Here is a 16844-nt window from a genome sequence, read left to right on the forward strand (position 1 = left end):
GCAAACAATCAGGCAAAGGGACAAAACGGCAGGCAGGAAACGAAGACGAAGGGCAGGCAGAGTCAGGCACGGAGAATACAGAAATCCAAAAAACTGCGGGAACGAAACAGGTACGAAAACGCTGAGACGAACTGGCAAACAAGACAGGAACAAGCAGGGTAGAAATAGGGCTGGGCTGATGAGGAGATGGGATGCAGGTGAGCAGGCAGGCAGGTGAAGGTAATGGGGCAATCAGGTGGGCTGGGACCAGGCGGGGAGCGGGGCGGGGCTGGAACACAAGGAAAAACAAAAGCACATGGACAGGGAAAAACAAAAACACCACAGCTAGGAGGGCGGAGCCCTGACAGTACCCCCCCCCTACGGACGCCCCCAGGCGTCACAGCGGGTTCGCCAGGGTGCCGGCGGTGGAAGTCCCGGATGAGGTCGGGGTCCAAGATGTCCCTGGCAGGGACCCAGCACCTCTCTTCAGGACCGTAGCCCTCCCAATCAACCAAGTACTGGAGTCCGCGCCCCCGTCGCCGAACTTTAAGCAGGCGGCGCACGGTGTACGCCTCCGATCCGTCGATCAGGCGGGGTGGCGGGGGCGCCCGGGGTGCAGGACAGAGCGGGCTGCGGAAGACGGGCTTGATCCTCGAGACGTGGAAGGTGGGATGTATGCGGCGGAGCGAGAGCGGCAGCTTCAACCGGACCGCTGCGGGACTGATCACCTTAGCAATGGGGAACGGCCCGATGAAGCGGGGGGCGAGCTTGCGGGAGTTTGTTCTGAGGGGAAGGTCTCTGGTGGAGAGCCACACTCGCTGACCCTGGCGATAACGAGGGGCTTTGGAGCGGTGGCGGTCGGCGAAGCGCTTAGCCTGGGCTGAGGCTCGCAGCAGGGCGAGCCGTGCACGCCTCCAGGTGCGGCGACATCGCCGGATGAATGCAGCTACCGAGGGGACGCCGACTTCCTCCTCCTGGGCAGGAAACAGAGGGGGCTGGTAGCCCAGGCAACAATGGAAAGGGGACAGCCCCGACGAAGAAGATGGCAGGGAATTTACGGCGTACTCCACCCAGGGCAGGTGCTGGCTCCACGCCGACGGCTCCTGGGATGTCAGACATCGCAGCACCGTCTCCAGTTGTTGGTTCGCCCGCTCGGTCTGGCCGTTGGACTGGGGGTGGAACCCCAACGACAAGCTGACTGATGCGCCCAACAATCTGCAAAATGCCCTCCAGAAGTGGGAGGTGAACTGGGGACCCCGGTCAGACACCACGTCAGAGGGCAGGCCGTGCAGCCGGAAAACGTGAAGAATAAGCAGCTGCGCTGTTTCTTTGGCGGAGGGAAGTTTGGGCAACGGAATGAAGTGGACAGACTTGGAAAAACGGTCGACGACGGTGAGAATGGTGGTGTTACCATCTGACGAGGGCAAGCCAGTGACGAAGTCCAATGCGATGTGGGACCAGGGTCGTCGGGGAACTGGCAGGGGTTGCAGCAGACCGGCAGGTGGCTGGTTGGACGTCTTATTCCGGGCGCAGACCGAGCAGGCGGAAACGAAGCGGGGAATGTCCTCCCTCATGGTGGGCCACCAGAACCGCTGACCGATGAACGCCGCAGTACGTCAGGCGCCAGGGTGGCAGGCAAGTCTAGACGAGTGCCCCCATTGCAGGGCCTGGGATCGGACAGACTGAGGGACAAAGAGGCGGTTAAGGGGGCAGGAGCTAGGACCCGGCTCGGTCCGGAGGGCAGCGCGGGCGGTGGTCTCGATGTCCCACTGCGCTGCCGCAACCACGCACCGGGTAGGCAGGATGGTGCTGGGTTCTGGGGTCTCGCCTGCTGACGCGAACTGGCGAGAGAGAGCGTCAGGTTTCCCGTTCTTGGTACCCGGTCGGTAGGACAGGGCGAAGTCGAACCGGGAAAAGAACAGGGACCAGCGGGCCTGTCGGGGGTTCAGACGTTTAGCCGACCTGATATATTCCAGATTTTTATGGTCGGTCCACACCAGGAACGGCGTCTTTGCCCCCTCCAGCCAATGCCTCCACTCCTCCAGTGCGAGCTTCACCACCAGCAGCTCCCGGTCGCCGATGTCGTAATTGCGCTCGGTGGGCGTGAGGCGGTGGGAGAAGAACGCACAGGGATGGAGTTTGTTGTCTGCAGCCAAACGCTGAGACAGGACGGCCCCCACTCCTATGTCCGAAGCGTCCACTTCCACAATGAACTGACGGGCAGGATCAGGCTGTGTCAGGATGGGCGCAGAGGTGAAGCGGCCTTTCAGGTTGCGAAATGCTGCTTCGGCTGCCGGGGTCCAGGAGAATGCCCTGCTGGTAGATGTCAGAGCCGTGAGGGGAGCTGCTACAGTGCTGTAGTCACGGATGAAGCGGCGGTAAAAATTGGCAAAACCAAGGAAGCGCTGCAGCTCCCGATGAGAGGTGGGGCGGGGCCACTCCTCCACCGCACGGACCTTCCGCCGGTCCATTTGTATGCTGCCCGCTGAGATAATAAAACCCAGGAAGGAGATGGTGTCACGGTGGAACTCGCTCTTCTCAGCCTTGACATAGAGGTGGTTCTCCAGCAGGCGCTGGAGAACGCAACGGACATGCTGGACGTGTTCGGGCAGGGAGCGAGAAAAAATGAGGATGTCGTCTAGGTAGACGAAAACAAACCGGTTCAGCATATCCCGTAGGACATCGTTCACCAGTGACTGAAACACAGCAGGAGCATTAGTTAATCCGAATGGCATAACCAAATATTCGTAGTGACCGGTGGAGGTGTTGAAGGCTGTCTTCCACTCATCCCCCTCCCGGATACGGACCAGGTGGTAGGCGTTGCGGAGGTCGAGTTTTGTGAAGACGGTGGCCCTCTGCAGCGACTCAAAAGCAGAGGACAGGAGCGGGAGGGGGTAGCGGTTCTTCACGGTAATGGCATTGAGACCCCGGTAATCAATACACGGACGAAGAGGACGTCCCTCTTTCCAACGAAGAAGAAGCCGGCCCCGGCAGGTGAGGAGGATGGGCGAATAATTCCAGCTGCTAGGGACTCCTGGATGTAGCGATTCATGGCCTCAGTCTCCGGCAGGGATAGGGAGTACAGACGCCCCCTAGGTGGTGAGGAGCCGGGCAGGAGGTCGATCGCACAATCATAAGGACGATGAGGGGGAAGCGAGGCTGCACGGGACTTGCTGAACACGGGCTTCATATCCAGATACTCCGGCGGCACTGCCGAGAGGTCCGGAAACTCCTCTGGTGCGCAAGCGACAGGTGACACAGGAGCTAGGGCCTCATGCAGACAGTGGTAGTGGCAGAACGGACTCCAGCCCAGGATCTTGTTGCCCTGCCAGTCGATGTGGGGGTTATGTTGCGCCAGCCAGGGATGACCCAGGACTATGGAAGCTTGCGGGGTATCAATGACGTGCAGTACTATCTCCTCGCGATGGTTGCCGGAGATGAGGAAGCCCACGGGGGGAGTGGCGTGGGTGATGCGGACCAGCGGGGCCCTGGTGATGGCATGGGCCTCCAGAGGCGAGTGCAGCGGGACCCGGGGCAGTTGCAGCTGGGCCGCCAGGTTGGCATCGATGAAGCTCCCATCGGCCCCCGAGTCAATCAGGACGGAGACCGGGTGAGGCTGATCCTCGACGAGCAACGTGGCAGAAAACAGAGGGCGGACTTCAGAGGACTGGCTTAAGGGGGTGACACTCACCTGTAGTCCCCTTGCTACAGGTGAGCGCTAGCTTTTTGCTGGGCAGGTTGCCACGAAATGCCCAGGTTGACCACAGTACAGGCACGCCCCGGCGCTGATCCTCCTCTGACGCTCAGCCGGGGACAGGCGAGTCAGGCGAGTGCGGTCGACTTGCACCAGCTCCGGGAAAACGGGCGGCGGTGTAGCAGGGCTGCGCGTTGCTGGTGTGGGTAGGGGCTCACGGGAGGGGCTCCGCGGTTCACTGGTTCCTCTCTCCCGCTGCCGCTGTGACAGGCGCTGGTCAACGCGGATAGCCAGATCCACCAAGGCGTCAAAGCTGACCGGCAACTCCCGAGTGGTCAGCTCGTCCTTGATGGTCTCCGAAAGGCGTCATACTGTGCCTCCGTGTTCCACCCACTGGAGGCAGCGAGGGTGCGGAAATCGATCGCGTAGTCAGACACCGACTGGCGCCCCTGGCGGATCAGGAGCATCTCCCTCGCGGCTTCTCGACCGTGTTTGGAGCGGTCGAAGACCTTCCTCATCTCCTCCGCGAAGGTGGCGAAGGAGTGGCAGAAAGGGCCGTCGGCATCCCAGACCGCAGTGCCCCACTCCCTGGCACGTCCCGTCAACAGGGTAATCACGTAGGCGATCCTCGCCCGGTCCGTGGGAAACGTGGAGGGTTGGAGTTCGAAAACCAGGGAGCACTGGGAGAGGAACGACCGACAGGTTCCGGGATTCCCCGCGTAACATTCGGGAGGTGGCAATCGGGGCTCCCGGCACGGGAGAGCTGGCGGGGCAGACGGGGGAGCTGCCACAGGCGGTGCGGGGCGGTTCTCCTGGCTCAGCTCAGGCAGGAAACGAAGACGAAGGGCAGGCAGAGTCAGGCACGGAGAATACAGAAATCCAAAAAACTGCGGGAACGAAACAGGTACGAAAACGCTGAGACGAACTGGCAAACAAGACAGGAACAAGCAGGGTAGAAATAGGGCTGGGCTGATGAGGAGATGGGATGCAGGTGAGCAGGCAGGCAGGTGAAGGTAATGGGGCAATCAGGTGGGCTGGGACCAGGCGGGGAGCGGGGCGGGGCTGGAACACAAGGAAAAACAAAAGCACATGGACAGGGAAAAACAAAAACACCACAGCTAGGAGGGCGGAGCCCTGACACTCAGGCCTTCAGCCTGGTCAGCCTTAATTTCAGGCCACACCTTTAGCTCGTTCTGTGACTTAAGACTCTTGTCACTTTTGTTTCTAGTCACTTATGAAGTTAAGTCAGACCCTTATGAGGATCAGGCTGACTTTATTCACCATAGCTAAACCTATTAATTTTATTGAACTGTATTTTGCCTTGGCAACTTGGCGAGTTAGACTGAATCCCAGACTATACATTAATAAGGCAGTTGACAACAGTAGGGATTTTAATGAAATCACCAGATAAAAGAAAGTTCAGAGTTTTACAAAATAACTTTAAGAGCATTTTTGGTTTGTATGTATATTTGTATTTCCAATTAAGTCACATACACTTTTCTTAGTCATTTGTAAACCAGGAGATTACGCTGGTGATGGCATCGGGATCCTAATGCTATTAAAAGTTGCAAATGACAATGCATATAAAATTTCATTAAAAAAAATTTCAAAGAGTGAAAGCATATATGTAGGTAGCAGTATGGTGTAGTGGTAACCCAGTTAACGAATTGCTGCATACTACGAATTGTCGTAGTATGCAGCTACATAAATGGGCGATGTACAGAAATTGCAACTGATGTAAGTTGCTCTGGAGAATCTGCTAAGCAAATATAATGTATTGTAGATTATTTTCAGTTAAATCAAATTGTTATTGTATTGTATATGGACAGGACACTACTTCTACTACTAGGATACTACTACGTAGTATGTAGTAGGTTTGACAAATATACATAAACATAAGTGTCTTCAATTCAACAATTTGACCAGACTGCATTCTAAGAAAAGATAAGAAACAAAAAAACTAATATTTTGTTATGAAAGATTAAAGTGAAAGCAAAATACTTACCTCAAATGAATGCAGCACTGGTCTCGTTAAGTCATTCTTACCAGCTGTGAAATTAATGTAGCTGGTTGTGTCATCCAGTCTTGAATTGTAAAAAATCAAAGAAAATCATTTAAAAAACAAAGTAATGACTTCATGATTAGTCTATAATTAGTCTATATTATAATTATAATTAGTCTATAATTAGTCATACACAGCAAGACTACTGCATTCAACTCTGACCCACAAAGAAATGCAAGTGTTCATTTGCCTTCATAAAGCCAAGTTTAGCAAATTCACTAAAAGGTGAAAGGATTTTTAAAAAGATTTTTAAAACCTTTAAATATTTTTGAAAAAAATTAAATGCATTTGTTTATTGGAAAAAGTCAGAGGAAAACATTGCATGGATTTGACAGATAATTCTGGAAATTAGCACCTACATGGCAGTTAATACAGCTTGTTAAAATAATGAATTTTCATCTCAATCATTAAAACAAAATAGATTCCCCTTTCAAAGGTGCTCTCAAAAACACACATATATATTAAAATGGGGGGAATGAAAGATGGAAAATACTGAACACATCGGAGAGGGGACATGATTTTATGCTTTTCCTACCGAGAGAAGCATATAGAAGCATCTCAAGAATGTAATAACAAGACAGACTATAGAGAAATATATGTCCTTATTGGAAATTAAACCTTGATTCATTGTGGTAATGAAAACTTGCAGCATAGCTGCTAAGCATATGTATTTTCCAGCTTTCAAGTAACAATGATTCATTTTAAATGTGCAAATTAGTGACAAAATACAGCATGGAGTGGAACGAGAGCACTTACCCCTTGATCAGCATGTAAATGTTGTATTTTACATTAATCTTGTCCATTTTGAAATTTTCACTGCCACTGTGCAGCTCATTCCCACTGAAATTGTTTGAAATGCAGAGTTAGTGCACTTTAGACACAGATTACAGGGGCACTACAACATATGTGCAATAAGCCAGAGGAGATTATGAATAAAAATGGCTCAGTTAAACACTACACTATTGAGAAAGGAGCTTGCACATCTGCAGAGAGGGCCGCAATGCAGAGAAACAGGGAGGCTTAAAAAGTGCATTACCTTGTGGCATTGGCAGTGAACGTCACACTTCTGTCATAGTGACTGTTTCCATCTATTCCAAAAGAAATTATAAAGAGGGCCTGATAACAAGAAAAACAGAAGATGTACAGGGAAAATGAGAGGTATAAAATTGCTCTATGATTGCAAAAACTGAGGCACATTACACTGTGTTTTAGAATAATGAAAAAATTCAGATCTGCCTCAAGGGACAGGAATGAGAAATATCATGGACTTGCATTGTTTTTGTGTGTATTCTACAGATGTTTTTAATCACTTCATGTCATATGATGAGGAACATCTGGCTTTTCCCATCAAGTGAGTTAATTGCAAGGTGATGTAGTTCCCTGATGGCTTTAAAGCCAAGAGCTGTATTATGTTGTACTGCTCCTGTGTTCCTAAAACAATGGCTCCAATTCCATCTCTGAAAAGAATTCCAGTTTTAACACAGGCGGTTTTAGTCTCATACTTTTATTACATAGCAATGCTGAACTGTTTACACTGGAAACCACTACTACTTTAAAAACTCCACCTGAGGGGAAAGACTATGACTTCCTTTGCAATCAAAAATTTGCAAAAACTGGACTGGAAAACCATCCAACTTGTCAAAGGACTAACTGGAAAATGTGCTGTAGTATTGCTTTTAGAAAGTGTTTTAAAAGTTTTTAAGGTGGCCACCCTGTTCTGGAGTGGGGAAACTCACGCGGGTGTTGCTTCTGAAAATGGGCCTGTTGATGAAGCAGACGCTCTTTCCTGGGGTGGTTCGGTCCTCGCTGTCTGAGGCACTGCACTGCACTGTGGTTCTCCGGGAGGGATCCTGGGGGAACAGCCGGAGTCAGCATGTACTCCTAAAACGTGTGTACTTTGCCTCCTTTTCTCTCCTTCCCACCTGCATAATCTCTTAGATCCATTTTATCCCCTCCTCTCTCACCTGCACCACGGTAACCCTCCTGTATGACAGGCCTGCCGGGTAGGTGAAATTGACGTGGGTACTGTAGGAGTTTTCCGCCCTGTTCTCCATGAATACTGTCACGTTTAACACCAGCGCTATGCCAACCTGCACCTCCGACGCTCTAAAAATGGAGGAAGGGGGGGAGGGAAGAGGGGGGAGGTCAGGAACTGAGCAGTTAATGCATATGTGGTACTGATTATACTAATGGTAAATATTACAATAACAAAAAATGATATTCAGCAGTATAAATTCCATTGGCTATCATTCTGCCTAAAGGGTACCTCTACTATGTCACAGACAGACAGAGCATCACAATGCATAATAACTGATACTGATCAAGGGGTTATAAATATTAAATCTGAACACTGACAATATTCTTACCCGGAGAAATTGAAATCCACTTTGAGGTCATCAACACACTTGTTATCTGTCCCACAGTCTATCTCAAAGTCTAACTAAGGGAGATAGCAGAAAATTAATTAACATAATTTCAGCTCCAACTCTTTGTAAGGGCTATGGAGTATATAGCTAAAAATATTTCTGATTTTGTTAAAAAAAAAAAGATGATTTGGTTAATCAACGAACATGAAAAATACCTTGACACATTGTGCATACAGGTGTAATGTCATTATAACATTTCTTTCATATGAATGAACCATACACTCAATTATAGGGACATGATGTTAATTTTATATTATTTCAAAATGTACGGTTGAGGTTAATGTGTTATTTTCTGTCACTTTAGCAAATGATAGCATGCCAATAACGAAGCTGAAATTCAAATTTAATTGAGAGAGAGCTCACTGGGTGGTATGTAGTTGTAGATTGTTGGTCAAGGACTGGGGCAAGACCGTACTTATCCTCAGAAGCCAGACCATAAAAATGGAACTTTATTTCATTGGACAGGGGATTCAAAGCATCTTCTGGGCACTCCTAAGAGACAGAGCAGAGAGATGCACATTCTGAGCCTTGCCACTCACCTTCCATTATATACCTAAAGGAGGAAAACATCTAGACTATTTTTATATTGGTAAAGGAATATGAGGAAGAATGCGGACTTACAGCAATGAAAAACTTTTCTTCATTACAATGCTGTTGTTTAATTAGGATGACTTTCTCTTGTGTGCGATTGTTGGAGGAGAAATGGGCACGAAAGCGAGATCGAGTGGCATCCAGAGTGAGAGCATAAGAAATCTGTGCTTTCACGGCTATGACAGACAACAGAAGAGGAAGGGTTTCAATATATTTAATAGCTTAATAATGACAGCCTGATATAATCACTGCGAATGATGAATTAGAAGCACATATTCAGGTGGATATGGACAGTGAAATATAGAGTGAATAGACACTATATTCTGTGCATACAAATCCAAACAAGTCTGATCGAGTGCAGCACCTATTTTGTCCCGAGTGAGTTTTTGCATAGTGAAGCAGACAGTGGCCGTAATGGGGATCTTGGTACATTCAGAGCTGCCGGTGGGGATTTTGCTTGGGCTGTAGGACACTGTCAAGCCCACTGACACCACTGGTCTGGACCTATATAAACAAGGATAAAAGCAAGAACAGCAACAATAACAATCATGATTTCTAGTGCTGGAACAATACACATCTCTGGATTAGAACCGGATATGGTGCATAAACATGTTCTAAAAGAATACTCTAGGTCTGTAGCAATTATTTTCAATAAAGACTTTCGCAAGGTAAATAAATTGAAAGGCAATACCACGACTCTGACATATATACAGTTTTGGTTTTAAGAGATTTTTGCACTGTTGCTTTAAGTGCATAGATTGGATGATTCTGAGAGACATACTGAATAAATACGTGTTTGGAAACTTTGACTTGTGAGGATGTCAGAGTTGGGTGTAAAATTTGCCATACGTTTGTTTGTCAAGGATGATAACAAACTCTTTGTTTTTGATATATAGTAAACTAAATCTTTCTACAGTCAGAGACTGTTTTTTTCTACAGACACAGCCTAATGAGTCTCAATACATATTTTGCGTGGGTCATATTTTCAGGTAAATGAGTACAAATCAGAGCTCCTGCTCATAAACAGTTTAGTAAAAGCAGCCATTTCAAGAGCTAAAATCCAATGAAGTGTTGAAGCAATAAGGCACCTTAACTCGTAATAAAGCAACAGACCTCAATATTCCCCCAAATGAAGAAAAATACAATTTTATCTTTATCTTTATTATTAATTGCCAGACACCCATTTAGACATGACTCAATAGCTTGTTTCAATTTTAAATCAGTAACTGCACAGTACCACACAAGAAGTTAAAACAGACCTTCATCGGGATGGTAACTGTGCACTCCATCATGTAATTAGATTGCAGAAATATTGCATTATGAGCACAAGAGAGTACAAAAGAGAATCATGATCTCTGTCACCTTCACCTCACTACACACATCATTAGAGATATCACCTGATCCAAATAGTGACTAACCAAATGAAGAATTAATTTAAAAGTTCTTGACACTATCAATTACAACAAAGGGAGTAAGACACTGAATTCGTTTCCACAATTAAAATCAGAAAAAAAATCTGGTATAGAAGAAAAACACCAGTACACAAGGGGTAAATTGGGGGAACCTGTCACAATTAAAATAATTCTGGGATATCACATTGTAACACAATCGCACACAATTATCTCATCATATATATTATTTGAGGTAGGGTGATGGTAAGGGCAGGAGGCAGGAATAAAAAACTAAATACATGCCATATATAAAATATAGAAAAACATTGTATTACTTTAAAAATACAAAACATGAATACATAAATATATCTGTGTACATCTGATGTCCATATATCCCTAAGCTCTAGTCTGTATGTTACCAAATTACGCTTTTGATAAGTGTCTTGCTGTGTGCATGTTTCAGTTTTGACTGTGAGCTTCAGTTAAATATGTTGACACTGTGATACCTGAGAAGAAGAACCTCCCCTTTGGAGCCCACTGCTATATCTGGAAGCATGTCTTCACTTTGGTCCAGAGAGCCACTGACAGACTGACCAAAGTACTGCAGTCCTTTTTTTATGGAGGAGCTTTGGATTCTCTGCATGAAGCCAGAGAAAAATGGAAGTGTTGGAAGAGTGCAGAAACAGGGATGAAACAGGGAAAATGCATGTGATGCCAAACAAATACTGTAAATGTTTTACAGCGACCATCAATCAATTAATGCTGGTATCTACAAGTATCTGTCCATAATAGTAAAGTGTTCATTCAAATGCAAACTTATTGTGCTACTTTTATATGTTTTACTGAGGCTTATTCAAGATCGGGGCATTGCCCAAGGCTACAGTATCAGCTTCCCACCTGGGAATCCAGTCCACAGTCTTCATATTACTAGCAATGTTCCTTAGCATTACACCAAACCGCTGCCCACCTCTTCTCTCTCACCTGAGAGTAAATTGAGTTGACTCCTCTCCTATTGCCACTGAAGATGTACAGGCTGCCTTGGCCATTACCCTCCAAGGGGGCGCCCACAGCTACATCAGAAATCCCATCTCCATTCAGGTCAGCAAGAGCCGACACACATGACCCAAATTTCCCCCTCTCCCCTGGCTCCCCCACCAGGGCATCTTGTGTGCATGAAACAGATGGCTAGAAAAAAGCAATTAGAGGAAAACAAAACAATTAATTTTAAATCACCTTGTTGCATAAACTAAGCAATTCAAAAGAGTGCATAGCCTCTGTAGGCGGACACTAAAGAGTGAAAACCGCACACACACAATGAGTATAGAGACATAGATCAAATTGCATGCACGGCAGCAGAGACAAGGAGCACATGTGATCATTACCCCATTTTCGAAGGTACAAACAATGACTTTGCCTTCTGTGTCTTTCTGCGTGTCTCTGTACATAGGAGCAGCAATGAGCAGCAAATCAGTTTTGGAGTCTGAATTCAAATCCACTGTACACACCTCTGCTCCAAAGTATGAACCAATCTGACAGAGAGAGAAATAGGTGTAGGATAAACAATGGTAGCATTTTACAAATCCAAAAGAACTTCACACCCTCCTGAGGACAACATATTTGTAAACACTTAGACCAACTGTTGTATAGTGTATTAACTCACTTTTCATGTCAAGTATTATTGTCACGGTGTATCAATTAAACAGTAAGCTATAGTGTAAGTCACTTATGACATATTGAACTATTAACATGAAATGATATTGTGAAATCTAAATTACAGCTTAAAAAATACACACATAAAAATGAACATTATAAATGGTAAAATTAGCAACAGACCTGTTCGCCTTCTATTTCAAATTGTTTGCCACTTGAAAAGAAAACAACCACTTTCCCGATATGTTTATATCTTGGGGCTCCCAAAATATGTGTCTCTTTATCTGTCAACTCAGCAATAGCCATTGAAAATCCTGAAGAAACAAAAGGTTAAAAAGGAATCCAAAATAATTCAGACAAGAAAGAATAAATTTATTCAACATCCATGGTAGAAGAGGAATTACAAAATACTGATATATAATATAGGATTATTATACTGTTCATTTGTGTGTGTGTGTGTGTGTAAATAATGAAATATCTGTGTCATATTTTATTTAAAAATACTAAAACTCAAAATGAAGGTTTATGGTGTTTAGATTTATGTAAGTTTCTGAAAATATTTTTACTTAATATATTTTATATATATATATATATATATTTTAATATTTTATTTAATATTTTTTAAGAAATACAGAAAACTGAAATATGCTGTTTGCATAAGTATTCAACCCCTGTGCTCTGGAAGCTCTAAGTTCATACAGATGAAAAAAAAATTGCCCTAATGAGGATGCTATTGCTTTACCATCGGTGTCTACCTGAGAATCGTTAACGTAACTGTCACATTTTCCAGATAGAAAGCCCAGTGTTTAAGTATCATTGCTCAGGCTGTGAATCTGGAGGAAATGTGTTAAAATGAAGTCTAAGGAACATTCTATGTAACCTAGATGTACAATAATACGAAAGTATAAATTAGGAAAAGGGTAAAAAATGACATCCAAGTGTTTGGATACCACTGGTTGGTAGCAGTGAGCACTGTTGGATCGATGATCAGGAAGTCAAAGCTGTATCGCACCACCCAGTCGCTCAAAACTCAGCATGCTAGCAAGAAGAGAAGCCACTTGTGAGAGAAGCCACAAAGAGGCCCAAAATCACCTAGAAGGAGCAGAGTTCAGTGTACAGAGTACAGATTTCAGTGGTTCAGAGTAGAGTAAAGGTCCACCAGTCATCAATATCAAGAGCTCTGTGTAAAACTGGCCTGGGAGGGTGGCAAGAAAGAAGCCATTACTCAAAAAGAGACATCTCAAAGGATGTCTGCAGCTTGCCAGAAAGTATGAGAGTGACGCAGCTAAGACGTGGGAAATGTTTTCTGGTCAGATGAGACCAAGATGGAGCTTTCTTGCCAAATTTAAAGTACTATATGTTGCACAAACCTAACACTGCCCATACCTCATGAAGCACAATTGCTACAGTGGGATATCGCTATGGTGTGGGAAGTATCAAAGTCTTGATCACAATCCTATTGAGAATCTGTGGCACTACTTGACAATTTCACTCCATAAGTGTCTTCCAACCAACGGGAACAACCCGGCACAAATGTACTAAGAAGAATGGCCAAACATCACTCCCCAACAGTGTGCAAAGCTGGTGGATACTTACTCCAAAAGACTTAAAACTATTAATGCAGGACAAAGTGGTTCTACCAAATGCTATATATATCTCAGCTTTTTATTTTTCTTAAAAATATTTTCTAACATAAAACCCAATGCCTTAACATTTTCAGTTTTCTTAAATTAAAATATCAATATCAGTGTAGGGCTTCTAATATTGTTAACTCCATATGGCTTTTCGCTTGTGTTGTATTGTACGTCACTTGTAAGTCACTTTGGATAAAAGCATCTGCCAAATGAATTAATGTAAATGTAATCAATGTATCATTTGTAAATCAGTAAAAAGTCAGTATTTGTCACAGATCTGAATACTCTTGTAATGCACTGTATATATACATAAATGAGAAAGTTTTGTATATTTTATGTACCTCTGAAAAATTGATAAAGCCATCAGTTTTATCATTTAAAATATGTATTTTAAATTAAAAGATGTACTTTCTGAATACTGAATGTACTACATTGCTAGTGGGGTGAAAAAACAATAGTTGTTGTACCTTATTTTTACTATTCAATTCTAAATGAGCCATTAACAAATACACTATGAATACATTTTTGGAGGAAGACTGCCATACCCAAATAACTGTCTGATTCATTTTTGCTGCTGCTGTCAAAAGCAGGACTCCCTCTGTTTGACGGAAATTTCTGGTAACCTCCTTGCCAGCCTTTTGCCCCCACTGTTCCCATCAGAATCGCCCCCTAAACATAGTCAAAAAAGCAGAGCAGTCAGAAAACTTGCACAGGCAAATACAATAAGCTACATTTTAAATGAGTGTTGCAGCGTGACCACATCAGACAACAGTGTCCTTATAGGATGTTTGTGTACCGAGGACAACAAAGCTGAACTAAATCCTTCCTGAGCCAACTCCATATCAAATGATTCACCAGTCTGGGTACCTGTGAAAGAAGGATAAATGGACATCAGCACAGATGTTCTGCACATTAATGTGAAATTCGTACATTTACAGGTGAGCAGTCAACCTTCCTGTTTAATTAATATGGATTATAAAGATGGAGGAGAGGGAGAACCTCCTAGAATAAACATGCATCACAGCAAACTGGAAAAGAACACATTGGAAGTGGGGGCAGGAGGACAGAGGGAATGTGAAATACAACAGAAACAAGAACAATGATGTGAAACATCCACTGAAGCAGAAATTAAGAATGCAAGACTAAATGACAAAAAGAAGCCTGACCAGACCAACCAAAGAAAACCAACAGAAAAACAAAGTGTATTGGTAAAGGTAGATCAAAAACAACTATACCCTCAATAGCAAAAATGTTCTTTTGCAGAGTATCTCTGAGTTTATCCAGTGCTTGGAAACTGCTTACAGGAAACAAATGGTTAACAGTAGGTTTGGAGGCTATGGTTTCCAGCTCTGCTCTCCCCTGGGAATTTGGGTTAAATGACTGACCCACCTGAGGAAATTCCACAGACAGAGACCAATAGTTGACATCAGGGTACATTATATGTTATCAATGAAAAAATAACAACTCCTGGAAAAAAGAAAAGATAACCACACACAAAGAAACAAATGCACAAATCGAGCCATTGTAGATGGAGCCAAGTCAGTATGTTAATTTGTAATCCACATAAAAGTATAATGATAAAGGTTAATAATCTGTTATTACCCACTTATTGTAGAATACATGCTGATAGAAAATGCTATTAAGGTAGATTACATACCCCTATAGCATATCTAATGATGCCTTTTAACTCAGCCTCTGGAATGACGTCATGCAGGGAAAGGGGATCTAAATAAGTCACCCCATCAGTGATGACCAACAAGACTTTATTGGCTTCTGGCCGCGCTCCACGCGTAGACCCAAAAAGCTCACGACTGGAAGAGAAAATAAAAGTAAACTTAACATAAAGTATCAATGTCATGATTGGCAGTACCACCCACTAAAATTTACTGCAGAGCAGCTGACAAATATTGCATTCATTTCAAAGTTGGGTAAATGCTTACAGCTCTAATTTTGTCTATGACACTTTATTTAGAAATCAAACTAATTTAAACTGTCATGGGTCATTGACTGTTCTTCTGTCTCAGTTCCTGCACAAAGTGTCTATACAGCTCAGCCCATTGTCAAAAATTACTAGTGGTGGAGGTACAGAAAATGATGTGCAAGATAATTAAATGTTTTCAATTCTGTTTTTGGATAAATTATTATATTATGTGCTGCATACAGTACACCTCACCTTCCTCAAATTATCCTCTTGAACTGTGAAATATTGTCACATGCTTTTTATGCTATTTTACCCCATGAAGAAATTCACTGTGGGAGACAACAACCAAAATTGAACAGCTGGTGGGGCTTGCAGTAGCTGTTTCAAAACATACACAAGACTTTTTTTTAACTTCCTATTGTCTGGCTGCCCTACAAAAATACACATGGGTTACAGTCTTCCCCTTCGGTCTTTCCTTTGATGGCGCTTCAAGGTTTACAATGCAATTCAGACTTACACAACTGTCCGAATGGCTGTTGCAGTGCGTGTCACTCCTTTCTGTTGCCGTATAGCAGCTATCGAGCCCCTCCACGCGTTACTGTTCCTTTTGAACTGATTGAAGTCAAAATGGATTTCAAAGTCGCTAGAATACTGCATGACTGCAAACTGAAACAGAATGAAAAGGGAAATGCAAGCCATGACCTGTATTGTGTCATTGATTTATAACAGGTGTATTAAATACATTTACAATTTTGCATTTTCATTTTTCATTTCATTTTGCATATGAGATCATTTCATTCTTCCAGTCAGAGGCAGTTCTGATGCATGGTAAACTCCCAAAGCTCCCAAAGATCCCAAAGATTCTAATTCCATATTCCTCCAAAACCAAATATCATCCATATTAATTAATGCCACATCCACAGCTCATTTGTCTCGATATATAAAACTTTTCATGCCATTGAAGGATTTCAGTTACACTTCTAGGTTGTTTCTTTTCAATTAATTTTTAATTTAACCCTGAATTCTCTTGAGGTTAAGAACCCATTTTCTGAGAGCAACCTAGCAAGAAAGTCAGCAGGGAATTGCATTACATTCCAATGTGAACCTCAGAGCATTTGCAACCACCAGATGCAGACCAATAATACAGTTAAGCATGTTCCTCAGTGCCTACCTCAAAACAATCACATTACAGTAGTTTCATCTATTAATGTCATGGCCTGAATTTAACATCTTATTTCATCTAAGAGTCTAAGTGTCCCACTCCAGAAGTGCAGTTATAAGTGAAGGGCCACTCTCCCATTGCTGTTCTGACTTTAGGAACAGTAAAAGATAAAAATGCCTGTAAATGCAGACCACACTTCTGAGATGATCTGTTCAGAAAAGAGCAAAGACAAAGGGAGTAACCCAATATTTTCTTTGTACACAAAAACATGATGTTTTTCCTCCAGATGGGCAGAGAGGTCAATTTTACCATGTTGTACAGTTCAAAGTGATGG

General features: G+C 44.0%; 1 protein-coding gene across 1 annotated transcript in view; it reads right to left on the reverse strand.

The window, feature by feature from the left end:
• The window catches only part of LOC118789483 (integrin alpha-M-like), a 30801-nt gene that overhangs the window by 2356 nt on the left and 11601 nt on the right, over positions 1 to 16844 (reverse strand). Inside the window, exons 7-24 of the mRNA XM_036545930.1 lie at positions 15866 to 16014; positions 15085 to 15238; positions 14663 to 14816; positions 14224 to 14294; positions 13973 to 14096; positions 11977 to 12107; positions 11526 to 11672; positions 11125 to 11328; positions 10650 to 10780; positions 9117 to 9256; positions 8783 to 8928; positions 8525 to 8653; positions 8102 to 8175; positions 7700 to 7841; positions 7472 to 7585; positions 6772 to 6851; positions 6492 to 6575; positions 5679 to 5757 (exon numbers count right to left, since the gene is read on the reverse strand). Of these exons, the coding sequence (XP_036401823.1) occupies positions 5679 to 5757; positions 6492 to 6575; positions 6772 to 6851; positions 7472 to 7585; positions 7700 to 7841; positions 8102 to 8175; positions 8525 to 8653; positions 8783 to 8928; positions 9117 to 9256; positions 10650 to 10780; positions 11125 to 11328; positions 11526 to 11672; positions 11977 to 12107; positions 13973 to 14096; positions 14224 to 14294; positions 14663 to 14816; positions 15085 to 15238; positions 15866 to 16014 (2253 nt within the window). The remainder of the gene's footprint in view (positions 1 to 5678; positions 5758 to 6491; positions 6576 to 6771; positions 6852 to 7471; positions 7586 to 7699; positions 7842 to 8101; positions 8176 to 8524; positions 8654 to 8782; positions 8929 to 9116; positions 9257 to 10649; positions 10781 to 11124; positions 11329 to 11525; positions 11673 to 11976; positions 12108 to 13972; positions 14097 to 14223; positions 14295 to 14662; positions 14817 to 15084; positions 15239 to 15865; positions 16015 to 16844) is intronic.

This window comes from Megalops cyprinoides, chromosome 1, assembly GCF_013368585.1.
Source record: "Megalops cyprinoides isolate fMegCyp1 chromosome 1, fMegCyp1.pri, whole genome shotgun sequence".
In the NCBI taxonomy this organism is placed as follows: Eukaryota; Metazoa; Chordata; class Actinopteri; order Elopiformes; family Megalopidae; genus Megalops; species Megalops cyprinoides.